At 45.7% G+C, this 25,597-nt stretch overlaps 2 protein-coding genes across 5 annotated transcripts in view; one reads left to right on the top strand and one right to left on the bottom strand.

Moving 5' to 3' along the window:
* Positions 1-25,597, top strand: part of SGTB (small glutamine rich tetratricopeptide repeat co-chaperone beta) — a 68,743-nt gene that overhangs the window by 2,622 nt on the left and 40,524 nt on the right. Inside the window, exons 1-3 of one of the 4 annotated variants that reach the window (XM_056541540.1) lie at positions 6,293-6,325; positions 11,549-11,680; positions 12,446-12,549. In XM_056541540.1, the coding sequence (XP_056397515.1) occupies positions 11,581-11,680; positions 12,446-12,549 (204 nt within the window). In that variant the 5' untranslated portion in view covers positions 6,293-6,325; positions 11,549-11,580. Of the gene's footprint in view, positions 1-6,292; positions 6,326-6,358; positions 6,445-6,569; positions 6,589-11,548; positions 11,681-12,445; positions 12,550-25,597 lie in introns of those variants that run through there. The other 3 variants (XM_056541538.1, XM_056541541.1, XM_056541539.1) reach the window with 3 other exon arrangements.
* The window catches only part of NLN (neurolysin), a 151,599-nt gene that overhangs the window by 89,491 nt on the left and 36,511 nt on the right, over positions 1-25,597 (bottom strand). The window lies entirely within an intron of this gene.

Below are 25,597 nucleotides of genomic sequence, written 5' to 3'. Positions count from 1 at the left end.
CATCTAGTGGTAGAGGACAGTATAGCACTCCATCTAGTGGTAGAGGACAGTATAGCACTCCATCTAGTGGTAGAGGACAGTATAGCACTTCTTCTAGTGGTAGAGGACAGTATAGCACTCCATCTAGTGTTAGAGGACAGTATAGCGCTCCATCTAGTGGTAGAGGACAGTATAGCGCTCCATCTAGTGGTAGAGGACAGTATAGCCCTCCATCTAGTAGTAGAGGTCAGTATAGTGTTCTATCTAGTGGTAGAGGACAGTATAGCACTCCATCTAGTGGTAGAGGACAGTATAGCACTCCATCTAGTGGTATGGAACAGTATAGCGCTCCATCTAGTAGTAGAGGACAGTATAGCGCTCCATCTAGTAGTAGAGGACAGTATAGCGCTCCATCTAGTGGTAGAGGACAGCATAGCGCTCCATCTAGTGGTAGAGGACAGTATAGCGCTCCATCTAGTGGTAGAGGACAGTATAATGCTCCATCTAGTGGTAGAGGACAGTATAGTGCTCCATCTAGTAGTAGAGGTCAGAATAGTGTTCTATCTAGTGGTAGAGGACAGTATAATGCTCCATCTAGTGGTAGAGGACAGTATAGCACTCCATCTAGTGGTAGAGGACAGTATAGCACTCCATCTAGTGGTAGAGAACAGTATAGCGCTCCATCTAGTGGTAGAGGACAGTATAGCGCTCCATCTAGTAGTAGAGGACAGTATAGCGCTCCATCTAGTGGTAGAGGACAGCATAGCGCTCCATCTAGTGGTAGAGGACAGTATAGCGCTCCATCTAGTGGTAGAGGACAGTATAATGCTCCATCTAGTGGTAGAGGACAGTATAGCGCTCCATCTAGTAGTAGAGGTCAGAATAGTGTTCTATCTAGTGGTAGAGGACAGTATAGCACTCCATCTAGTGGTAGAGGACAGTATAGCGCTCCATCTAGTGGTAGAGGACAGTATAGCGCTCCATCTAGTGGTAGAGGACAGTATAGCACTCCATCTAGTGGTAGAGGACAGTATATCGCTCCATCAAGTGGTAGAGGACAGTATAATGCTCCATCTAGTGGTAGAGGACAGTATAGCGCTCCATCTAGTAGTAGAGGTCAGAATAGTGTTCTATCTAGTGGAAGAGGACAGTATAGCGCTCCATCTAGTGGTAGAGGACAGTATAGCACTCCATCTAGTGGTAGAGGACAGCATAGCGCTCCATCTAGTGGTATAGGACAGTATAGCGCTCCATCTAGTGGTAGAGGACAGCATAATGCTCCATCTAGTGGTAGAGGACAGTATAGCACTCCATCTAGTAGTAGAGGTCAGTATAGTGTTCTATTTAGTGGTAGAGGACAGTATATCACTCTATCTAGGAAAAGAGGACAGTATAAAGCTCAATCTAGTGGAAAAGGACAGTAAAGTGCTCCATGCAATGGCAGAAGACAGTATCACACTCCATCTAGTGATAGAGGACAGTATAGCGCTCCATCTTGTGGTAGAAAACAGTATTGCCCACCATCTAGTGGTAGAGGACAGCATAGCGTATAATCTATAGGTAGAGGTCAGTCTAGCATTCCATCTAGTGGTAGGACACAGTTTGGCACTCCATCAATTGAGACAGCATAGTATAGTGCTCCATATAAAGGTAGAGGACAGTTTAGCACTCCATCTAGTGGTAGAGGACAGTTTAGCACTCCATCTAGTGGTAGAGAACATAATAGCACTCCATCTAGTGGTAGAGGACAGTATAGTGCTCCATCTAGTGGTAGAGGACAGTAAAGCGCTCCATCTAGTGGTAGAGGACAGTGTAGTGCTCCATCTAGTGGTAGAGGACAGTATAGTGCTCCATCTATTGGTAGAGGACAGTATAGCGCTCCATCTATTGGTAGAGGACAGTATAGCGCTCCATCTAGTGGTAGAGGACAGTATAGCACTCCATCTAGTGGTAGAAGACAGTATAGCACTCCATCTAGTGGTAGAGGACAGTATAGCACTCCATCTAGTGGTAGAGGACAGTATAGCGCTCCATCTAGTGGTAGAGGACAGTATAGCGCTCCATCTAGTGGTAGAGGACAGTATAGCCCTCCATCTAGTAGTAGAGGTCAGTATAGTGTTCTATCTAGTGATAGAGGAAAGTATAGCACTCCATCTAGTGGTAGAGGACAGTATAGCACTCCATCTAGTGGTAGAGGACAGTATAGCACTCCATCTAGTGGTAGAGGACAGTATAGCACTTCTTCTAGTGGTAGAGGACAGTATAGCACTCCATCTAGTGTTAGAGGACAGTATAGCGCTCCATCTAGTGGTAGAGGACAGTATAGCGCTCCATCTAGTGGTAGAGGACAGTATAGCCCTCCATCTAGTAGTAGAGGTCAGTATAGTGTTCTATCTAGTGGTAGAGGACAGTATAGCACTCCATCTAGTGGTAGAGGACAGTATAGCACTCCATCTAGTGGTATGGAACAGTATAGCGCTCCATCTAGTAGTAGAGGACAGTATAGCGCTCCATCTAGTAGTAGAGGACAGTATAGCGCTCCATCTAGTGGTAGAGGACAGCATAGCGCTCCATCTAGTGGTAGAGGACAGTATAGCGCTCCATCTAGTGGTAGAGGACAGTATAATGCTCCATCTAGTGGTAGAGGACAGTATAGTGCTCCATCTAGTAGTAGAGGTCAGAATAGTGTTCTATCTAGTGGTAGAGGACAGTATAATGCTCCATCTAGTGGTAGAGGACAGTATAGCACTCCATCTAGTGGTAGAGGACAGTATAGCACTCCATCTAGTGGTAGAGAACAGTATAGCGCTCCATCTAGTGGTAGAGGACAGTATAGCGCTCCATCTAGTAGTAGAGGACAGTATAGCGCTCCATCTAGTGGTAGAGGACAGCATAGCGCTCCATCTAGTGGTAGAGGACAGTATAGCGCTCCATCTAGTGGTAGAGGACAGTATAATGCTCCATCTAGTGGTAGAGGACAGTATAGCGCTCCATCTAGTAGTAGAGGTCAGAATAGTGTTCTATCTAGTGGTAGAGGACAGTATAGCACTCCATCTAGTGGTAGAGGACAGTATAGCGCTCCATCTAGTGGTAGAGGACAGTATAGCGCTCCATCTAGTGGTAGAGGACAGTATAGCACTCCATCTAGTGGTAGAGGACAGCATAGCGCTCCATCTAGTGGTAAAGGACAGTATAGCGCTCCATCTAGTGGTAGAGGACAGTATAGCGCTCCATCTAGTGGTAGAGGTCAGTATAGTGTTCTATCTAGTGGTAGAGGACAGTATATCACTCTATCTAGGAAAAGAGGACAGTATAAAGCTCAATCTAGTGGAAAAGGACAGTAAAGTGCTCCATGCAATGGTAGAAGACAGTATCACACTCCATCTAGTGATAGAGGACAGTATAGCGCTCCATCTTGTGGTAGAAAACAGTATTGCCCACCATCTAGTGGTAGAGGACAGCATAGCGTATAATCTATAGGTAGAGGTCAGTTTAGCATTCCATTTAGTGGTAGGACACAGTTTGGCACTCCATCAATTGAGACAGCATAGTATAGTGCTCCATATAAAGGTAGAGGACAGTTTAGCAATCCATCTAGTGGTAGAGGACTGAATAGCGCTCCATCTAGTGGTAGAGGACAGTAAAGCGCTCCATCTAGTGGTAGAGGACAGTATAGCGCTCCATCTAGTGGTAGAGGACAGTATAGCCCTCCATCTAGTAGTAGAGGTCAGTATAGTGTTCTATCTAGTGGTAGAGGACAATATAGCACTCCATCTAGTGGTAGAGGACAGTATAGCACTCCATCTGGTGGTAGAGAACAGTATAGCGCTCCATCTAGTGGTAGAGGACAGTATAGCGCTCCATCTAGTGGTAGAGGGCAGCATAGCGCTCCATCTAGTGGTAGAGGACAGTATAGTGCTCCATCTAGTGGTAGAGGACAGTATAATGCTCCATCTAGTGGTAGAGGACAGTTTAGCGCTCCATCTAGTAGCAGAGGTCAGTATAGTGTTCTATCTAGTGGTAGAGGACAGTATAGCACTCTATCTAGTAAAAGAGGACAGTATAGCACTCTATCTAGTAAAAGAGGACAGTATAAAGCTCTATCTAGTGGAAAAGGACAGTGTAGTGGTCCATCTAATGATAGGAGACAGTTTAGTCCTCCATATAGTGGTAGAGGACAGTATAGCGCTACATCTAGTGGTAGAGGACAGTATAATGTTCTATCTAGTAAAAGAGGACAGTATAGCACTCTATCTAGTAAAAGAGGACAGTATAAAGCTCTATCTAGTGGAAAAGGACAGTATAGTGGTCCATCTATTGATAGGAGACAGTTTAGTCCTCCATATAGTGTTGGAGGACAGTATAGCGCTACATCTAGTGGAAATTGTGAACATAGCCTTAGGCATGCCTTTCAGCCTTGTAAGCGAAAATGCTCACATTCACTAACAGCAAACAGATGTCTTGAAACTGATAAAGAATTAGGGGGGAATTTATCATAAGGAATCATTTTTGCACAATGCGAAACCTGCTGTAAAGTTTGTGGTTTCCCCAGTTGCTGTGTAAAATGTATTATGTTAGACACGTCACTTCATAAATTTGTGCAAATGACAGGAAGCCCCTGGATAGTGGGAAAAAAAGGGTCAAAAGCTCACACACATTCCAACGCCAGCGTAAAAATTGGTGCAAAAATTGATAAGCTTACTAACCAGTGCAATGTGCTAACCACACCCCTGGAAGCGCACAACAAGAAAAATGACAAAGCCAGCACAGACAACATAAAATAGCCCAAATTATACTATCATTTCGGCCAAAGTCAATACGCAAGAAAAAACACTCTGAATATAAATTCGGAGTTGGGAAAAAAATTTCCTTTAACAAGTGCATGAAAAAAATAATACAGTAAAATCTGTTGTACGATATAACGTGATCTGCTGGTGGAGACAGGAGAGGCACTAAGGCCCCTTTCACACTACACGTATCATCCTGTAAAAAACCTTCCGGCAAAAAGTCCTGAAAACGGCGTCAAAAAATCCCATTCACGTCAATGTTTTTTTTTTAACATCCTTTTGCATCAGGCATGTCTGTTTTTACTAATGTAAGTAATTTTTTCCTGCACAAAGAATGGTGCATGCACTAATTTTTGGTCCGGCAAAAAAAAAAAAAGTGGTGAAAAACCGGACGTTAAAATTTAACATTTACTTTCTTTCCCTTTCTCTCCTCCTACTTCATCTCTACAGTGTTTCTCCTTTATATATATATATAAAGTTGCAAATTTTGCTTTATATATTGCAATGTACTCATGCTCACTGTACACATGTCGTATTTTTCTTCTGTATTAAAATAAACAGTTATACAAAAAAAATTTAACATTGAAGTCTATGGGAACCAGATGTTTAAAAAAAAAAAAAAAAAACATCAGTTATTGTCAGGTTTTTAACATCCGTTTTTTGTACTGAGCATGCTCAGTACAGCTTTACAAAAAAAGGGTTAAAGGCTCCTTTCACACTACAAAATGAGCCCGTTTTAAAGATCCGTACGAAGTTTTGTCTGAAAATCAGCTAAAAACAGCAGTTACAAAATCCTATACGTCCGTTAGAAAATCCCATTATAGCCTATGGGATTTTTCTAATAGCCGTTTTAACCTGTTATCAATAACGGCCGTTATTTTGTGACCGAAGATAGTAAGGGGAGAAGTAGTGCATGCACTATTTCTCCCGTTTCTATCTTCCATCACAAAATATTAATAACGGGTTTAAAAGGCTATTAGAAAAATCCCATAGACTATAATGTTATTTTCTAACGGATGTATAGGATTTTGTAACTGCCGTTTTTAGCTGATTTTCAGACAGAACTTCGTACGGAGTCATTTTGTAGTGTGAAAGAAGCCTTAAAAACCTGATTTAAAAAAACGGATGTAACTGGTAATAACGGATGATAATGGATGAACAACATCAGGTTTAAAAAAAAATTCTAAAAAAAATATTAAAAATAACAGCTGATAGTCATCAGTTATCATCCGTTAAACCAGTTATTGCATCCGTTTTTTTTTTTTCATCCACTATTGTAAAATAACGGCAGTAAAAAAGCAGGATGATACCTGTAGTGTTAACCTGTGAATCTAGTACGACTAGCTGTATAGTAAGAGGCAGAACTTTGTATATCTCAAGCCACAAAGTGAAGGATAATGGCAAACGAAAGGTTAACAGATGCGACTAATAAGGTAGCGGCAGGGAGGGAGCTCTGCACACTGGACCTATTGTGACTAAGGGGTTGTGATTGTCAGCAAGACGCCTCCCTCTGACACAGTCGGCTCCACACACTCCACAGGCTGCTGCAGGTGTGCACGGTAAGGGATGCCACCGCCGCCAATGGGTGATGGCTACGAGGTGCCCGCTCTACCCTTAGCTCTGCTCTCTGGAAATGATAGAGTTAAAAACTCCAGCTCCTGTAGACGGTGACAGTAGGGTAACATCCTCATGATGTTCTCCTTTTAACTCTTGCCTTTCCAGAGTGCATGCATGCCATCCATGCCTGACACATAGACAGATGAGGAGGGCCCCGGTGTCTGTGTCGTATAGACTCTTCACCTGCAGAATCCAATCTCCTGGTGTACGTGGTGCTGAGGAGAATGTGTGCATGTGATGCTGTGGAGTCGGGTGTATGATGTAATACTGGACAAGATATGGAGATTATGGTCCTGGTGTGCAGGGATGCTGTTTCCTTCAGAAAGTGACTGTGCATTGCATAAGGAAAGCCCTGTCCTACTTGTATGTTGCAAGGTTGCTCTGTATGGAATACCAAGTAGATGAAACACTGGATATTTATGTATATGTATATATATATATATATATATATATATATATATATATATATATAATCCTGTGCACTACCATGTGTTTAAGATGCTATATTATTGGTATAGATAATAGTAATGATATGTTTTGTGGCTGAAGTCAATCTTTGGCCTTGTGCACACGAGGAGGTGCTGGAGAACATGGGCTGCAGTACGGGTTTACAATTCATGGCTGCAGTATGGTCCGTAGGGCGGCATGCAGTGTAAACATGGATATACAGCAAAAGGCCCATAGAATATAGTTAGCTGTGTATTTGGGAACCCCACAACACAGATCCTGAATGCACTTGGGTGCTTGACAACATGTATATTGATCCTATAAAGCAGTGTTTCCCAACCAGGGTGCCTCCAGCTGATGCAAAACTACAACTCCCAGCATGCCCGGAGAGCCAAAGGCTCTCCGGGCATGCCGGGAGTTGTAGTTTTGCAACAGCTAGAGGCACCCTGGTTGGGAAACACTGCTATAAGGCCTGGTTTACACTGTGAGGTTGCAGCCTTTTACTGAAAGGTTTTTCTTAAAGAGTTCTTCCTGTCATATTGTGGTGTCCCAGCATCAATGGCTGTCCTGTGGGCTGCGGATCTCCTCGGGCAAGCCAATTGCATTTGTGTTGAGCCCACTGTGGAAAGGTCTGTTATGTATAATATGTAAATGCACTTAATTCTGTTTTCTATATGCACTGTATAACTGTATAATATGTTGTCTGTGTACTATGCCTTTAAGAGCAAGAGGTATATATAAGGGGGGGGGGGGGGAAATAGGCGCTACCTACCCGTTATCTTAGGTGGAACAGGGGTGTATATAGCAGAATAAATGCTGTTTACCTTGTAGTGTTGGACTAAGAGCTCAACACCTCATTGCACTTTGTGACTGTTTGCCGGGGCTGCCACGACCAAGGTCCGTAGTTGCCAGCGGACCACGAAAGCCAGAAATCTGTCGGATCCTCCAATGGGGGGGGGGGGGGGGGGGGTTGGGGTGGAAACAGGTCTATGGAGCGCACACCATAGGTGAACCGGACAAAACCACGGACACCGATAAAATAAGAAAGTGGTTTATTAATAGACGATGCGTTTCGGGAGCTTGTGCTCCCTTTGTCAAGTCTACTGGTATCTTAAACAATGCTCCTTATATACACTTATATATATATACCAGGTGACCCTGTCTGCCCAATGGGAACCCCTAAATTGTTCAGTTTATAGTGTAGTGGGGTAGGAGTTGCCCAGGCTAAGCCCACTTCAGCCTAGAGCTGAATGCTGAGTACGGTGTGGAAAGGAGGTGAGGTGGTGTGTGGAGAAATCCTGAGGGAAGACTAAGAAACTATCTTCTAAAGTCAGACCCGCCATTCTGCAAGTGTTCCCCCATACAGCAGTGAGTCAAGCCCTGGCAGTGATAGTGATTGGACCTTGTCAGGACCCTAGTCTCCATGGGAAATCTACCATCTCTAATCTCATTATTATCCAAGTGGGTGAAAAGCACCATAAGTCCCAGCAAGGCAATAGGGCTCCCAAAGGGTTACACTGCATCCCTTCTACTCTGCTCCATACCGTGTGTGTGTAATAACATCTGCACCCTGCTCAGTAAAGACAGTTATCCATAACCTGACATCAGTGTGTTTGTTACCCACATGTCTGGCCCAGGAGAAGCTGTCTCCACCTCGGACTGTGTATAGGATAATGGTGCCCTGGCGTCATGAAGTGATAGGAATTCCTAGCACCCCAGTGTCACCAAGATATCACTAAAATATTCCATCACTTTCTGATTACTTTAAATGGGTTCGACTGGTGGGATCCCCATTATTCCTGAGAAGTAAGTGCAATGACTGCCTGTCAGAATAAAGGGGTTGATCCACTTTTAGCACTAATCCACAGGATAGGAAATAAGTTGTCCCTGAGCTAATGAATATCTCCATAGCATGCCCTCTGAAGCAGCAGCATGGAGGATATTATCCAGCAGTACTGAGCAGTGTAAGCTGATTGAGAGGTGTCTAGCTCTGAATTGCTTCCACTGGGTGGCGGGTGTTAATGTATACAGACCTAGGGATCTGCTTATGAGTACAGTGCAAGCTGTATAAATCCACATGGAGATGGAAGTGGTGGGCTTTTCTGAAGGGCCCCTGTATTTTTGTCTGCATTTTTGACTGTGTTTATAGTATCATTTATCTTGTTGAACAGAACACAAGAAGAGCACACTGAATATTTATATAACCACTGTGATTGTGTCGGCCTGCCAAATGGGGTAATTTCGTTAGCCTCTCTCTATTCAGATAAAAAGCCAACATTGATCCTGGCTAAGTCTGGCTGGATACACCATGATATTTTTCTGAGGAAGCTTCTCGGCTGCCTCTATAACAGGATTTACTAATGGAGTCCTTTGGTGAATATTATACAGATGCAGGGTCCTCTTCTCATCACTTAATATCAGTCTCGGACTCAGCTTAATCCTCTCACTTTTGTACCACTCTGGCCATTAGGGAATTATATGTCATTTAGTCCATCAGGAGTATGTGTCCTTACAACATAATGTATTGGAAAAAGGAAGAAAATTAAAAGTGGGAAGAGGAGAACATTAACAGTTGGAAATGGCTTCAACCTACAGGTTAAAAATGACCCTGCAATATACAAATGTATGGGAAAGGCTATATGATTTTTATTTGGCAATGTTTATTATGCACTTAATGACATGTAGCCATTAACAATTACAGTTTTTATATTTTCTGACTTCTTATGATCAACCAGACTACAGACTATCCAAGGCTTCTTACTTTATAGCCTTCATTGAAAATGACTACTATCCCTGCTGTAATATACCCACAATGATGGGTCTTTATTACTACGTAAGCCAAGATAAACAGCACATCAGCTAAAAGCTGGCTGGGGAAATTAGTATTTTCTAGGGATGCCAGGTTATCCATTTTTAGGTGTAAAGGTTATGGACACCTTGGAATGAATTGTTTTATTCTTGTTTTGTACTTATTATGGTACAATCTCTTTATGTGTCTATATTAATAATTTAGAGTAGGAGGCAGCTCAATCGGGCCACCTCAAGCTTTCCCTTAACACCAGTGTTTCACTCCAGAAAACTGACTGGGAATTTTTGCCAAGCCAGAAATTCTTTCTTTCTGAAGATATTTCTGAGTTGGCATACATTCCCAGTCAGCTTCTAAGACTCCTGAGTTGGAGTGAAACACTGATGTTAAAGGGAACCAATGTGATATATAGTTTTTTGGGTAAAGTTCCAGGATAACTTGTCATTTATTCATGTTAATCACTGCTCTTTCTGGATAAAATAGTCATGTGAGTGGGCCTACCCAGTGATTGACAGCTGTATGTGTATATAAGTGTGCATGTACAGAGAGCTGTCAATCCCTGAGTAGGACCACTGACTTTTCCTACTAAATTATATATCAATTTGCTCGACTCCTCCTACTTTATGACACTCTGCCTGCAGACAAATTTTCAATGTGACAGATTACTCTAAGGAAAGGCTATCTGAAAATGTGACATGAGTGAGCAGCTTTGTATATGTTGTCTTCTCCAGAATTCCCAGTGGTGTGCTAAAGGCCTAAAAATCCCCATGCACCATTATGGTGTTCTCCTCAAGGAGAAATCCCTTATCCCTTTAATAATTCAGTTCAGTTTCTCTTCTGCAGTCTGCATCTTTTCCTCATAGTGCAGGCTGCTCTATCCTGTTTACAGTGAAATCTATCAGAGAAGCTTCCTGACAGCTCAGTCTTCAGCCTTTCTCTGTCCTCCCCAGAATGAACTACCAAATCGATTGATGACCAGATTAAGTTAAGAAGAACTCTGGTACAGCAAAACTTATTCCCTTTCCAATGGACAGGAGATAAATGTCAGATCAAGGGGGGTCCGACCATTGAAATCCCCTGCAATCTCCTGTACGGGGACCCGGCTCTCCTCCTGAATGGGGCGTGTCCACCCCTGCCGGCATGCCCCCTTAATGCAGCTCTATGGGAGAGCCAGAGTGCAACACTCGGCAATCTCCAGCACTTACATAGAGCGGCATGGAGGGGGGTGTTGGCTGCCGCTTCATGCAGCGGTTGACACACCCCATTAAGGAGGAGAGCTGGGGCCCTGAACAGAAGATTGCGGAGGGGCCTAGCAGTCAGACCCCTGCAATCTGACACTTATCACCTATACTTAGAATAGGGGATAAGTTTTGCTATCCTGGAATTCTCCTATAAATGGGTATTCTGGGGAAAACTTTTTGTTTAGAATTTTACTCAAGCAAGCAGTAATTCTCATGGAGGCCTGGTCCTGCTGCACAGTACTTCTCTGTTTGGGGATAGGCATGTGGATATGCCCGCTTAGCAAGTTCCTGAGGTGGGGCATCACTGTGGCCACTGATTGTCTGATATCTATATAGGGATCTATGATCCTGTCAGTTCAGGTGATAAGATCCATGGTCAGTCCAGGACTTAAAGCCATAATATGGTTACAGAAACCTTATTACACTTATGTGAAAATGGCCAAACCCCCAACACTTCATAGAGAACAGATCTGTATAACTGGCATGACTTTGCGTCTTTCAGTTATGACATTTCCATAGCTGAACGTCAGAACAGAATTTTTAAAAATATTTCTTTATATATCACTTTCATAATGCCATTGATTTATAGTACACCTTGGTATGTTTTTTTTATTGCATTATAATGTTTGTCACTGAGCTCTTTCTACTATTAAATTATGTGCATGTTATAGTGATTTAGGTATTGCTGGTCAGCTGAACAAATATGTCATCCATCAAGCATCTGGTGTACGCCGTCATCCAGTTCTTAAAAGAACAGAGTCAGCGGGATGTCTACACGTCAGATGAGCAAGAAAGTTTGGAAGGTAAATAATTAACACTGTCAATATTCTGCGCATTCGAAATATCTTAAGGCTGAAGGGCCAAGCTCACTACTTTATGTTAATGGATTCCTGAAAGACTCATACATTAATCAGCACTACTGTAAATTCACAAGTCCTCTGCTGTGTAGTAAGGATTCCATATGTATGGACATCAGACCAGGTTACACTGGGCCCATCAAAAGGGCTACTCCATAGCCATACAGAACAAAGTCATATCCAATTTTAAAACAAAATTGATGGTTTCTCTGGTCTTGATATTGGTCAAGGCTGGACAATCACATTATGGTACTAATAATTTCACCTGTAGCTTAGACTATATATCATCGCTTCTCAGCCTTTTGGCTAAGATCAAGTGTAGTACCTTTCCTGTTAGTTGACAGTAGACCACCAAGGCGAGATGGGCAACCACACAGAGTGGGGCAGGTGTACCAGGGTCAGCTATAAGGCCTGACAGTGGACCCTGAAGTGACCTGTACCCTCTGGATCTCGCCCTAAGGTTCAGGTAGAGTAAAAGCCGAGGTGCAAAAAGTGTCCTGGGAGTGGTGACCCCAGGGTGCCGGAATTAATTTGGGAGTAGCAACCCGACTTGAAAGATGGCACGCAGCATGCACTTTTTCTCTCACTCTTCTGGGCACTCACCCTTTGTATCCCAGCCTTCTGGCTAGGATTGGGGAATTTTTCTAGATCCGGTCAGATGTCCTAGTACTGAAGAAAACGCCTGTATCACATCTGTTCTTTCTCATTCAGTGGCAGTACAGTGTCTGGAGACTGTCTTCAAAATCAGTTGTGAAGATACTCAACTTGCAGCACCTTATACCTTGGAAGAAGTATTCTCCCAAGCACACTTGAAGGTAATTTGCCATGATTGTGTAATAATTCTGTGTTTGTGAATGCAACTAGTATCTTTTATCTCTGTGTCAAGTGTTGGACAGAGTACTAAGGTCTACTTCAGAACAACTTTCTTCCACAGCTTGATCCCAATAAAGGATCTGTAGTATAGAATCCAACCTTGAAAAGTTGCTGCTTTGCTATACTTTTATTAGTTGCTTTCTAACGAATAATAAAATATAAAATATGCCCCTTTTTACATGTTTTCAAATGCAGTCTTAGAGCATCAGTTTGTACTTCAGAGCTGCTCTTCAAACCAATTTGTAGACTTTGGAGAACTGTTTTTGGTCATTCATCTATTAGCATTTAAAGGCTAACTCTTCCTATTTTACAAAATTTATGTTTGCCATCTTGTGTAAATTACTTCAATAAACAACCCACTCTACCTACTTAGTAGTAAAGTGGAATGCAGTCATATACTGGAGGTGTGGTAACCACGTAACCCCAATTCCTGTTTGACTTTGTATGTGTTTCTGGGTCAGAGTCTTGGTCTCACGCTAGTGTAGGTCACTACCTAAAGCAGGGCTTTCCAAACTGGCTGCCGCAACACACTAGTGTGTCGGCGGTGGTCCCAAGGTGTGTTTTGCATGACCGTCCGGTCCCCTAGCACAACTGATCACTGATTTAAAGTGGCTGTTGCGCCAGCTATCTGTTCAAGTTCACCAGCATGGGCAACAGTCACTTTAAATCAGTGAGCAGCAGTGGCTGCCGCGACTGATGAGTGACACCCCTGACGTTGTGTTGAGGAGTGTAGCGGGCCAACGTAACTCTTCAGTCCCACCAATAGGTGAGAAATAAGGATCAGAGGGAGGAGGAGAGATAACGTGGCACAGTGGGTGATAAAGGTGGGAATTGAAATGGCACAGGGGAGGATCAAGGGTAATGATGTGGCACAAGGGGTAGTCAAGAGGGGGGTGACATTGCAAAAGGGAGGATCAAGAGGGAGAAAGATGTGGCACGGGGTGATAAGGGGGAGGGGAAATGGCACAGGGGGTGATGGAGGGGGTAATGAAATGGCACAGGGAAGATCAAGGGGGGGGGGTGAAATGAAACAGAGGGGATTAAGGGGGGGGGAGATGATATGGCACAGGGGGTTAAAGGAGAAAGGAATGAAGTGGCACGGTGGATCAAAGGGGGAATGAAGTGGCACAAGGGGGGATCAAGGGAGGGAATGAAATGGCACAGGGGTTGATAAAGGGGAGGATGAAATGGCACAAGGGGTAATCAAGAGGGAATGAAATAGCACAGGGGCTGATGAAGAGGGATATTGAAATGACACATGGGTGATGAAATGGCACAGGGGGTAGCAGCCTCCTTTATAATGCTGATACTGGATACTAGTATGACGTCGTGTGTTGTAGGATGCACAACGTGATACATGCAATTGGTGGTACAGTGAGGGATATGTCTCTAAAAAGGGTGTCACCAACATAAAAAGTTTGGAAAGCACTGACCTATAGGAGAACAACTACAACATTCAAAGGACCTCAAATCCTAATAATACAATTTTAAAGGGTACCTCTCATCAAAAAAACTTTTGATATATTATAGATTAATGTATGCAGAATAACTTTACAATTGCATGTTATTAAAAAAATATGCTTCTTTCTATTTAATTTTCCACTTTGAAGAAATGACCACTAGGGGTCTCCCTACCAGTCCTGGCAGCAAGCATTTCAGACTCATGCTGGAGTCCTAAACACTACGAGCTGCCAGTCTGCTTTGTTCACAAAGGAGAACACTCAGAGCTGCCAGCCTGCTTTGTTCACAGCCTGTTTTGCTGTGAACAAAGCAGGCTGGCAGCTCTGAGTGTTTAGGACTCCAGCATGATTCAGAAATGCTTGCTGACAGGACTGATCGGGAAAAATACAATAGAAAGAAGCATATTTTTCATTAACATGCTATTGGAAAGTTATTCAACATTCATTAATCTAAAATATATCAAAAGTTTATTTGATGAGAGGTACCCTTTAAAATATAGAAACTTAAAGGTAAAGGGATGCATAGAGTGAGAAAGAGTTAGACAAAGGCAGATAGCTGTACATGGAACTTGCTAGCTAACAAAGTCCTGTGATCACAGCAGCATGGGTGCTAATTCAATTAGTTTCTTTCTCTCTCACTGCATCATGGGGAGAGGAGGGGGTAGTGGAATGTCAGATAGTAGGCTTTTATAAACATTGACACTTCTACTGTGGCAGACAATGAAAAGAACTTTCTGTTAGTGAATTGGTAAAAAAGTTCAGCTAGTTGACTTGTAGATACAGTGAAAGTGACTAGACAGCACATCCAAGGTGTCAGTAATATGGCAGACAATGAAATATACGTTATTTTAGTAAATTGGGAAAAAGGAGAAGTTTACAGCACAAACAGATGTTGTGAAAGGTTTCACAAAGGTGCTGCACACTGAGCATTTACAGTAAGGAAATTGTGAAATTTCCGTCTTTTAGTAGAGATACCCTTTAGTTCTGTACCTTGAGTAACTTATGTGCAAGAAATGCAGAATAAATAACAGGCAATACACTTTATTTATAATGGGCATAAAAAGTGATGGCACATTATTGTGAAGGGGACTGCAGGCCAGCTCCATTCACTTGATCTTGAATGGATTATGCCATCTCTCTAAATAGACTCCTTAATTGATTTCCACGCAGCTTAATTTTCTTTCCATTCACATCCAGAGCTCCAATCAGAATTTTGCTGATTTCTACTTGGAATCCAACAGCCTCAGCTGCAATTTTATAATGCATTCCGCTGTATAACCATAGACTATTGGGCTTGCCAAGGAGAACATAGCCCATATTTTAATGCAAATAAGTACTGCAATACTGTTCTTAATTAAAACTAAAGTTTAATAGACTAAATCAATGTCAATGTGACAATACTTTCACTTCTTTAGTCTTGTGTAATTTGTTTTTATTTTTAAACTTTCAATATTCTAGAAAATCCAATGATCCAGGATTAGTTTTAATTTTTTTAAAAGTCATATTACTTGTCTATTGGTTGAAGCTGAAATTCTTAGTGATCACACATTGTGCTGCGATATAAATTGCACATTGCTTTTTGTAATTACTTTTATGTTATTTGCCTTGCAGGCACCACAGGATAACAGTTGTTGTTGTCAAATTGAATCCATTGTGTTATGTTAATAGATTCTATTTATTATGTCAAGTAATATACTGGCAGATGTTATGTATCAAGTTGAGTGTTTTATTGATGGCATATTTATTATAGTACGTCTTTTGACATCTGTAATGATAGAAGCGTTTACCTGCTGTTACGGTGAGCGCTCCAGTCCGGCGCTCTGACCGTGAGCGCTCACCTCCCCGCTCTCCTGTCCGGGCCGCGATTCGCATTGTGGGCCACGCCCGCATGAGAATCGCGACCTGCTTCTCTCCTGCCTCCGCTCGCCCCTCTGGTTCCTGGCACCCCAGCCTCCTAAGGTGCCCGCGTGCCGGCTGCCTGAAATTTAAAGGGCCAGTGCACTACTGATTGGTGCCTGGTCCCACTGCTATGTTATATAAAGCAGCTCCTCCCTTTCATCCATGCCGAATCTTCAGTGCCCCTAGCTTGAGATTAAGCGTTCCCTATTGTATGTTGCTTTGCCCATGTTTATTGACCCTTCCGTTACGTCTTTTGACTACGCACCTTTGCCGCCTGTCTTGACCTTCTGCTAAGTCCGACTACGCCACTGCCTTACCCTTCTGTACCTCGTCTTTGCCCAGCTACCTTTGTGGTCGAGTCGTATTGGGGTAGCCACCTGGGTGTAACCTGCCGTAGCAAGCCCATCCTGCCTTGTGGCAGGCTCTGGTGAAGACCAGCGGCAGCTTGGACTCCACTCTCTGATACGGCCTTTGTCATCTGCCACACAGGTTAGAGGATCCACATCCAGGACCGTTACACCTGCTTCCACCCCCACTTATCATTACAATAAGTATCGGGGCTCGCAACCATCTTGCCTTTTCTAAAGGAGAAATGTGGTGCAAATTGTTTACGTTTCCCTGTGCCCCGGCTGCAAAAACAAAAAAACTTTAACTCATCTTCCTATGTTCCCCTGTTGCGCTGGTATAGGCATCCTGTTCCTCCAATGCTGCCCCCTTCTTATCCTCTGAACGTCACACTGCGGTCAGCGTATCGCCGGCCGCAGCGATGTCCCGCCTTGGCCGGTGATAGGCTGAGCACACTGTCATGTAAGGAGCCGGCCCGAGCTCCTTGTTCACATGAATGGGCATCTGTGTAATACAGTGATGGACCGAGTCATCCAGACCAGGAGAAATTAAAGAGTACCTTTTATCAGACCACATTTCCTACTTCATCATCTCTCCTGCTGTCAAGCCGGATTATTGATCCAGAACTTCCGTCTGTTACTGTCTGCCTATTCTTGAGTACTGTGCCAACTCTCCTATGTTTGACCTATACTGCTGACGACATCTACTAACCTGACTCCTTGGTGCCATGTACCGGTACTATCTTGTCCACTGGGCCAGACACTACTCACACCAGGATAATGCTTGTGAAGTAAACTGGTACTATCTAGAAGCAAAAGTCCAGCTCCTACATCCTGGAGCACTATAAAGGGTGAAAACCTAGGTGGTACTAAAGCTACACTCTGTGTGGGGCCAAAACAAAACCGGTTTAGTCGTAGAGCAGATGCAAACCCATTGCTTGTTACAGTTGGAGAGTGGAAGACCATACAATACAGTGGTCCCACAACATATGATGGTAATTCGTTCCAAACGAGCCATCGTTTGTCGAAACCATCATATGTTGAGGGATTCGTGCAATGTAAAGTATAGGAAGTTGTACTCACTTATCCTCGCCGCTCGCGATGGTGTCCCCGCCGCTCCCGATGGTGACCCCGGGCCTCCGCTGGGCTCTCCTGGTCTTCTCCGGTCCTCTGCTGTCTTCTCCGGTCCTCTGCTGTTTTCCGCAAGGCCCTACTGGGCCGCGGCGTACGCCATTCCTATTGGATGACGTGCGCAGCAGAGAAATGACGTCATCGGAGAGGGCCGACAAGACACCGGAAGACCAGCGCTGGACCCGGAGGGCACCCCGGAACATCGTGGAGGGGTAAGTAATACTTACCGCACCACACGAGGAACATTAAGCTGCTATCCGCCAGCAGCTTAAGCATTTTGCGCTGCCGGATAGCACTTAATGCGATGGCCCCGACATAAAAAAGCATCGTATGTCGATGCTGACATCAACATGCGATGGCCTCTGAGAGGCCATCGTATGTCGATTTGATCATATGTCGGGGCCATCGTAGGATCGGGGGGTCACTGTACATTAAACTGTTAAACAATGCGCCTCCACACTGCTCTTACACTAGTTTGGACTGTAAATAAGATTGTTATTTAGATGTTATACTTTTTTATAGAGTTGTATTGTCTTGTTTAAAATCTGTATGCTACATGTACTCTACATGTAGGAAGCCTTTTAGGATGAATTTGTGTGAGGGGGCGTGAATTTCCACACCCCCCGCACCTACAGGCGGGGCCATGCAGGGGGCACCACTATTAAACGCCCCCGCAATATACAGGCGGGGCGTACTCGGTTTCCAGGTGGCTCACGTGGTTAAATCAGGAAGACGGCGTGTAGAAGCAGCAGCTCTGATTTGCGGTAGGCCCGGTTTATCCCGGTACACTACCGTGCACTATTATACGGGTCCCGCTGGCTTTTGCAGCCACCACCCGGTCCCCGCAGCAGGTATTGTTTTCATTGGTGTATCAGGGCAGAGTCAGTCACCTGAATGGCTCCCGCTGGCTCCGCTGCTCGAGATGGCCAGGTGACGCGACGAGACTTCGACCGGGTTCCCTGGCCCAGCAGCGGCCCGGCTCTCTTAAATCCACCCCGGTTCCTGGGGACGTGGTCTCCTGGCCTCCCCCGTCTGCGTCCCGTGACTTTCGCAGCGGCCGAGGCGATGCGCACGGGGGCACAGGCTCAGCCGCAGCCCCTTCCCTTCATGCTCCCTCGTTGTATTTGTTTCTGTAGTGCAGGGTACTGCTTACCCCCCATGCTGGGGTCGCCTCCTCCCTGCATTTCCGGGGTCCCGCTCCCTCCCGCCGGCCTCCGCTGCCGCTCCCAAGAGTCCGGTGTCCCTCGGACAATTGGTGGTCCCACCCCTCTCACCTCCCGCTGGGCCTCGTGCCCCCCCCCCCCTCACGAGTACCCGGCGTGTCTCGGACGCAACCCTGTGGCGGGAGGGGGCGGGGCTTCTGAGCTCGGGCGGTCGGAGTGCGCATCACCGGCACCGCTTCGGGGAACAAAAAACAAAAACTTTGCAACTGGCCGGGCACTGTAAGGCTGCTAGTGTGCCAACCTTAAACCCCAGGTTGGTGGGGTTTCGACTGGTGGTCGCCAGGTACATTACCACAGGGGGTAGCTGGCCTCAACTTGGCACGCACCCCCCCCCCCACACCCATGTGCAGTGCACTTCCCTCACTCCTGTCCTGACACACTGCAACAAGCTCCCCAGCTGTGATCAGACCATCAAGGTCCATTCTCTGCCTGCAGCTGTTTCTCACACACTATTCTAGTTAACCCCATACTGCTTGTTGCATTTCCTTGGTGTCATTCAGAACATTCATGTCATGCGCTATTTCATGAGTTAGTCAGTCCGTGCTGTCATCTAGGTGTTCATACCTTGCAGTCACTCAGCATTTACACCGTGCCGTCACTCAGAATTTACACCGTACAGTCACTCAGCATTTGTCACTCAGCATTTGTCACTCATAGCATCATATCGTGCAGTCATCCACAGCTTTCATACCGTACAGTTTATAATAGGATTTCATATCGTGCAGTCACTCATAGCATTATACCGTGCAGTCACTCAAAGCATTTCATACTGTGCAGTCACTCGTATCTCCACTGTGCATTCACACCGTTCAGTTGCTCATAGCATTTATACAGTGCAGCCGCTCATAGCATTTGTACCGTGCAGTCGCTCATAGCATTTGTACCATGCAGTCGCTCATAGCGTTTGTACCGTGCAGTCTCTCGTAGCGTCATACTGTGCAGTCACTCGTAGCATTATACTGTGCAGTCACTCGTAGCATTTATACTGTGCAGTCACTCATAGCATTCATAGTGTGCAGTCACTCGTAGCATTTATACTGTGCAGCCGCTCATAGCATCATACCGTGCAGTCGCTCATAGCATCATACCGCGCAGTCACCCATATCATTCATATCGTGCAGTCGCTCAGCACTCATACCGTGCAGTCACCCATACCATTATACTGTGCAGTCACCCATACCAATCATACTGTGCAGTCTCTCCTAGCGTTCACGCCATGCAGTTACTCTTAGCACTCATACCAGGCAGTCACTCGTAGAAGGTATTCCACATGTAGCTTCATACGATTACATACGCTCATGCCTTTCACGCCGCACGCAACACGTATACGGTACATACACTTTTCTGCTCTTACGTCATGTCAGTACCATACCGCTCACAGCTTTATACTGCATGCACGCTCTAGCATTTACACCGCTTATAAACATTCATAATATTTATCCTGCTTAACAGGCGCTCTTAATAGCTATGCAGGGCATACAGTTACAGTGTTGCGTAGAGCACACACGTGATAGTGTTTTATGCAGTGTGTACAGCACGTCGTTTACAGTACACACATGGTCAGGGTCACATACAGCAAGTACAGTCACGTCATTGTATAGAATACATACGCTCACAGTGTCACATACAGTGGGTACAGCTGTGGTATCGTGTACGGTACATGCGCTCTTGGTGTCACTTACAGTGGGTACAGTTTGTTGCATTCAATACACACGCTCAGTGTTGCACACAGTGGGTTCAGTTATATAGTATCACATACAGTACACACGCTCATACTGTTACGTACAGGGAGTACAGTCACATTGTCGTATACAGCACATACGCTCATAAAGTTATATGCAGCAAGTTCAGCTATAGTATTTTGTACAGTTCATAGGTTAATAGTTTTCATGCAGTGGGTACAGTTCCATTGTTGCACACAGTACATACGTTCATCACGCCACATACAGTGAGTACAGTCATAGTGCCGAATGCTCATACCATTAGCACCGCATTGTGCCCGTCATGGTCACAGCACTCACGTGTGCCGCTGCATCCATACACGTGCGCATACAGCCTGCACTGAACGTACGCTTATTACTGCTGCCATGTCCAGCTCCTCACTGTGTTACCGCACATATGCTCATAGCTAGTACTGTCCATACGCATAACCTCACTCGGCATATACTATACACACGCTCGTAGCTCCATACTGTTTAGATATTCTCAGGCTGTATGGTACAATCACAAACAGTTACTCTGCACACACGCCGGTACTCGATATCGGTCCCCGTAGCTGACATACCACACTCACGTTACCATAGTAACTGCTCAGTCACAGATTAAGCATCCATATCTGTCACACGCACACCAGTCACCTTCTAAGTTGTCCTACAGCATGCTCTAGAATTGTTATCGTTGACACGTTATTCTGCACATTCATACCACGACACAAGTAATGCCGCGTTCTGCAGGAAAACGCGCTACTTATTTGTTGGCTTACCAAAGCCCCACAAGTGGCTTTCCTTTTCAGCTTTCAGCTCAAGGTACAGGAAAAAAAAATTATGGAAAGTATGTACTTCACAACACGTACCCACAGATCCATGTTATTTTCACCACTCTTGTTTGCTTACCACAGTTACTCACTTCACACACTGATGCTGCTACTGACACGTCTTCAGAGCCTCGCGCGTCCTCTCACCCACCAAGTTCCTCAGGTCTGACTCGCTTCAGTCGGGATCCTGGTGAAGTCTGTTGTTCCTGACTCTGCTTCAGTGCAATATGACTCGACACACATAGGCAGTGGATCAACCGTCTGGCTGACACGTCTTCAGTGGGGGCCCCTGCGTATGCTGTTCTGACTCTTCTTCAGCGCAACAGCATACACTTAGTCTCATCTAATTTCTGCATGCATACATCACGTCAGGCACTCAGCTGCCATTCACTCCCGCATTACCAAAAGAAAAAAAAAACTCAGGGGTCGCATACCATCTCCACCTGCCACGTCTGCAGGGAGATTCACGGCTCAGTCAATGTTTCCCTAACACAGGTCATAGAGTTACAATTTCACGACTCATAGGTGGTTATTTCACGCATTAATCTGTCTTGTCCACTCATGTCAGGGTCACGCTAACAGCTATCACTTCCACAGACACAAGGGTTACTCAAAGACCTGTCACGCCTAAAGTTACAAGGTTCGAGTCAGATTGCCATTCCAGGCACAGCAGTTACACAAAGACCTGTCACATCCACAGGCACGAGGGTATGTGAGACCTGTCAGTCTACAGGTACGATAGTCACATAGAGGCTTATCACATCCACAGGCACGAGGGCATGCAAGACCTGCCAAAATCTACTGGTACTATAGTCACGGAGGGGTCGGTCATGTCTGCGGACACAGTGGCTCTGCTGATGCCTGTCTGCAGGCATGATAGTCCTTAGGCTTAATTGTTACTGAGATCTGTCGAGTCTGCAGGCATGATCAGGATGAGGAGGCCCGTCGTTCTCTGCAGGTCATTACTCCCGAGACCATATTCGTGACGGTATGTTGGCAGGTTAGGATATGGCTCATGGTACAGTCCAGTCAACTCTTCATATCACTTAACTAACAATGAACATTTTGCCACTTATCAGCAGGGACAGGAAGACACGTCATGCCCGACAAGCTCTATCGGTTTCCCTTTTCTGCAATTACCACAGTGAGCATGTCAATATGAACCAATCAGCTAGCACGTAGTCAGGTCCTGTTCCAGTGCCGGGCCGGACGCAGTAGGCACCACCATACCTTTTCAGCGTCAGGTACTGCCTCATGTGGTCGCCAGCCAGCAGGCACAACTCTCTTGGTTTTTTTGAGTTTAGCAAGAACAGTTTAGGGGAAGATAGACATGACTAGTTGGGATGTTGGTTATTATGGTCAGGAATGTTGTTATTAATTCTACTTTTTGATTTTCTGCCCTCTATAGGCGTGCCCTCATACGCGGTTATGGGCACAACTCAACTGCTACGTCAGTCATTCTTATTTGTATAGGTACATAGGTTTGTATGTAGGTGCAATCTCAAGTACGGAACAACTCTAACCGCTTGGTAAGTCAATGTATGGTTTGCATATTTGTGTATTCAGCGCTTGCTACCACAAGCTCGAATGTAAGCCCTGAGCACAAGTAGGAAGCCTTTTAGGCTGAATTTGTGCGAGGGGCGTGAATTCCCACGCCCCCCGCACCTACAGGCTGGGCCATGCAGGGGGCACCACTATAAAATGCCCCCGCAACGTACAGGCGGGGCATACGTGGTTTCCAGGTACCCTCCCAACTCTCCCTTATTCTTATCAATTCACCATAGGGTATGCCCTCTATAGGCGTGCCCTCATACGCGGTTATGGGCCCAACTCAACCGCTTTGTTAGTCATTCTTATTTGTATAGGTACATAGGTTTATATGTAGGTGCAATCTCAAGTACGGAACAACTCTAACCGCTTGGTAAGTCAATGGATGGTTTGCATAGTTGTGTATTCAGCTCTTGCTACCACAAGCTCAAAAATGTAAGCCCTGAGCACAAATAAGAAAATGTTAGCATGATGAATACCCAATTAACCTTCCTCAAATCCAAAAAGCCTGTGGTTTTCTTGTTGTCAACCTCTGGGGAAACCCCAAGATGTCAAAGCATGTTTCTGTATTTGAAATGACGAGAGTTTGTACTGCCAGCGCTAGGAGCAAAATCTTTACTACAGACTCTGACCTTATCTGTGCAGTCTAAATTTACAATGACATTTTTTCCTCCATTCTTAGGGAAAAACAGATGACAAGTCCGGGATTTTTCTGTATGGTCCAGCTCCTCTCCTAATCTAACACCCCCTACTAGTTCCCAGTCAGTTAGGATCCAGTGCCTTTATGGATAGGACTTAAGGATCTTAAGCTAAATATTTTGTGTACTCTTCATTGTATAGTGTCACTTGGATGGCCATTTTATGGTCCTAGCATGTTAGGAGACATGTTGCCCTTTGTTTACAAGGGTTGACCAGGCCTCTTTAAGTAGACAATGAGGTCCACAAAGCTAGATTGACATTTTATTGTTTTAGAACTAAACTATGGTCCAAATGTAAAGAAAAAACTGTCTAGATTATTGGAAATATTGGAAGTAATCTCCATTACTCAAGGGTAGTAAATCCTAGCAAACACCACACCATTAGAAACCAAAAGAAGTGAGAACAGGAATGAGAGATGTTACGCCGAGCGCTCCGGGTCCCCGCTCCTCCCCGGAGCGCTCGCTTCACTCTCCCCGCGGCAGCGCTCCGGTCACGTCCTCTGACCCGGGGCGCTGCGATTCCGCTGCCAGCCGGGATGCGATTCGCGATGCGGGTAGCGCCCGCTCGCGATGCGCACCCCGGCTCCCCTACCTGACTCGCTCTCCGTCTGTTCTGTCCCGGCGCGCGCGGCCCCGCTCCCTAGGGCGCGCGCGCGCCGGGTCTCTGCGATTTAAAGGGCCACTGCGCCGCTGATTGGCGCAGTGGTCCCAATTAGTGTGTTCACCTGTGCACTTCCCTATATCACCTCACTTCCCCTGCACTCCCTTGCCGGATCTTGTTGCCTTAGTGCCAGTGAAAGCGTTCCTTGTGTGTTCCTTGCCTGTGTTTCCAGACCTTCTGCCGTTGCCCCTGACTACGATCCTTGCTGCCTGCCCCGACCTTCTGCTACGTCCGACCTTGCTTTTGCCTACTCCCTTGTACCGCGCCTATCTTCAGCAGCCAGAGAGGTGAGCCGTTGCTAGTGGATACGACCTGGTCACTACCGCCGCAGCAAGACCATCCCGCTTTGCGGCGGGCTCTGGTGAAAACCAGTAGTGGCTTAGAACCGGTCCACTAGCACGGTCCACGCCAATCCCTCTCTGGCACAGAGGATCCACTACCTGCCAGCCGGCATCGTGACAGTAGATCCGGCCATGGATCCCGCTGAAGTTCCTCTGCCAGTAGTCGCTGACCTCACCACGGTGGTCGCCCAGCAGTCACAACAGATAGCGCAACAAGGCCAACAGCTGTCTCAACTGACCGTTATGCTACAACAGTTACTACCACAGCTTCAGCAGTCATCTCCTCCGCCAGCTCCTGCACCTCCTCCGCAGCGAGTGGCCGCTCCTGGGATACGCTTATCCTTGCCGGATAAATTTGATGGGGACTCTAAGTTTTGCCGTGGCTTTCTTTCCCAATGTTCCCTGCATCTGGAGATGATGTCGGACCTGTTTCCCACTGAAAGGTCTAAGGTGGCTTTCGTAGTCAGCCTTCTGTCCGGAAAAGCCCTGTCATGGGCCACACCGCTCTGGGACCGCAATGACCCCGTCACTGCCTCTGTACACTCCTTCTTCTCGGAAATCCGAAGTGTCTTTGAGGAACCTGCCCGAGCCTCTTCTGCTGAGACTGCCCTGTTGAACCTGGTCCAGGGTAATTCTTCCGTTGGCGAGTATGCCGTACAATTCCGTACTCTTGCTTCTGAATTGTCCTGGAATAATGAGGCCCTCTGCGCGACCTTCAAAAAAGGCCTATCCAGCAACATTAAAGATGTTCTGGCCGCACGAGAAATTCCTGCTAATCTACATGAACTTATTCACCTAGCCACTCGCATTGACATGCGTTTTTCCGAAAGGCGTCAGGAACTCCGCCAAGATATGGACTCTGTTCGCACGAGGCGTTTCTTCTCCTCGGCTCCTCTCTCCTCTGGTCCCCTGCAATCTGTTCCTGTGCCTCCCGCCGTGGAGGCTTTGCAGGTCGACCGGTCTCGCCTGACACCTCAAGAGAGGACACGACGCCGTATGGAGAACCTCTGCCTGTACTGTGCTAGTACCGAACACTTCCTGAGAGATTGTCCTATCCGTCCTCCTCGCCTGGAAAGACGTACGCTGACTCCGCACAATGGTGAGACAGTCCTTGATGTCTACTCTGCTTCTCCACGTCTTACTGTGCCTGTG

The sequence above is a fragment of the Hyla sarda genome, chromosome 1, assembly GCF_029499605.1.
Source record: "Hyla sarda isolate aHylSar1 chromosome 1, aHylSar1.hap1, whole genome shotgun sequence".
NCBI classification, from domain to species: Eukaryota; Metazoa; Chordata; class Amphibia; order Anura; family Hylidae; genus Hyla; species Hyla sarda.
This window is presented reverse-complemented; position numbering and strand designations above follow the sequence as displayed.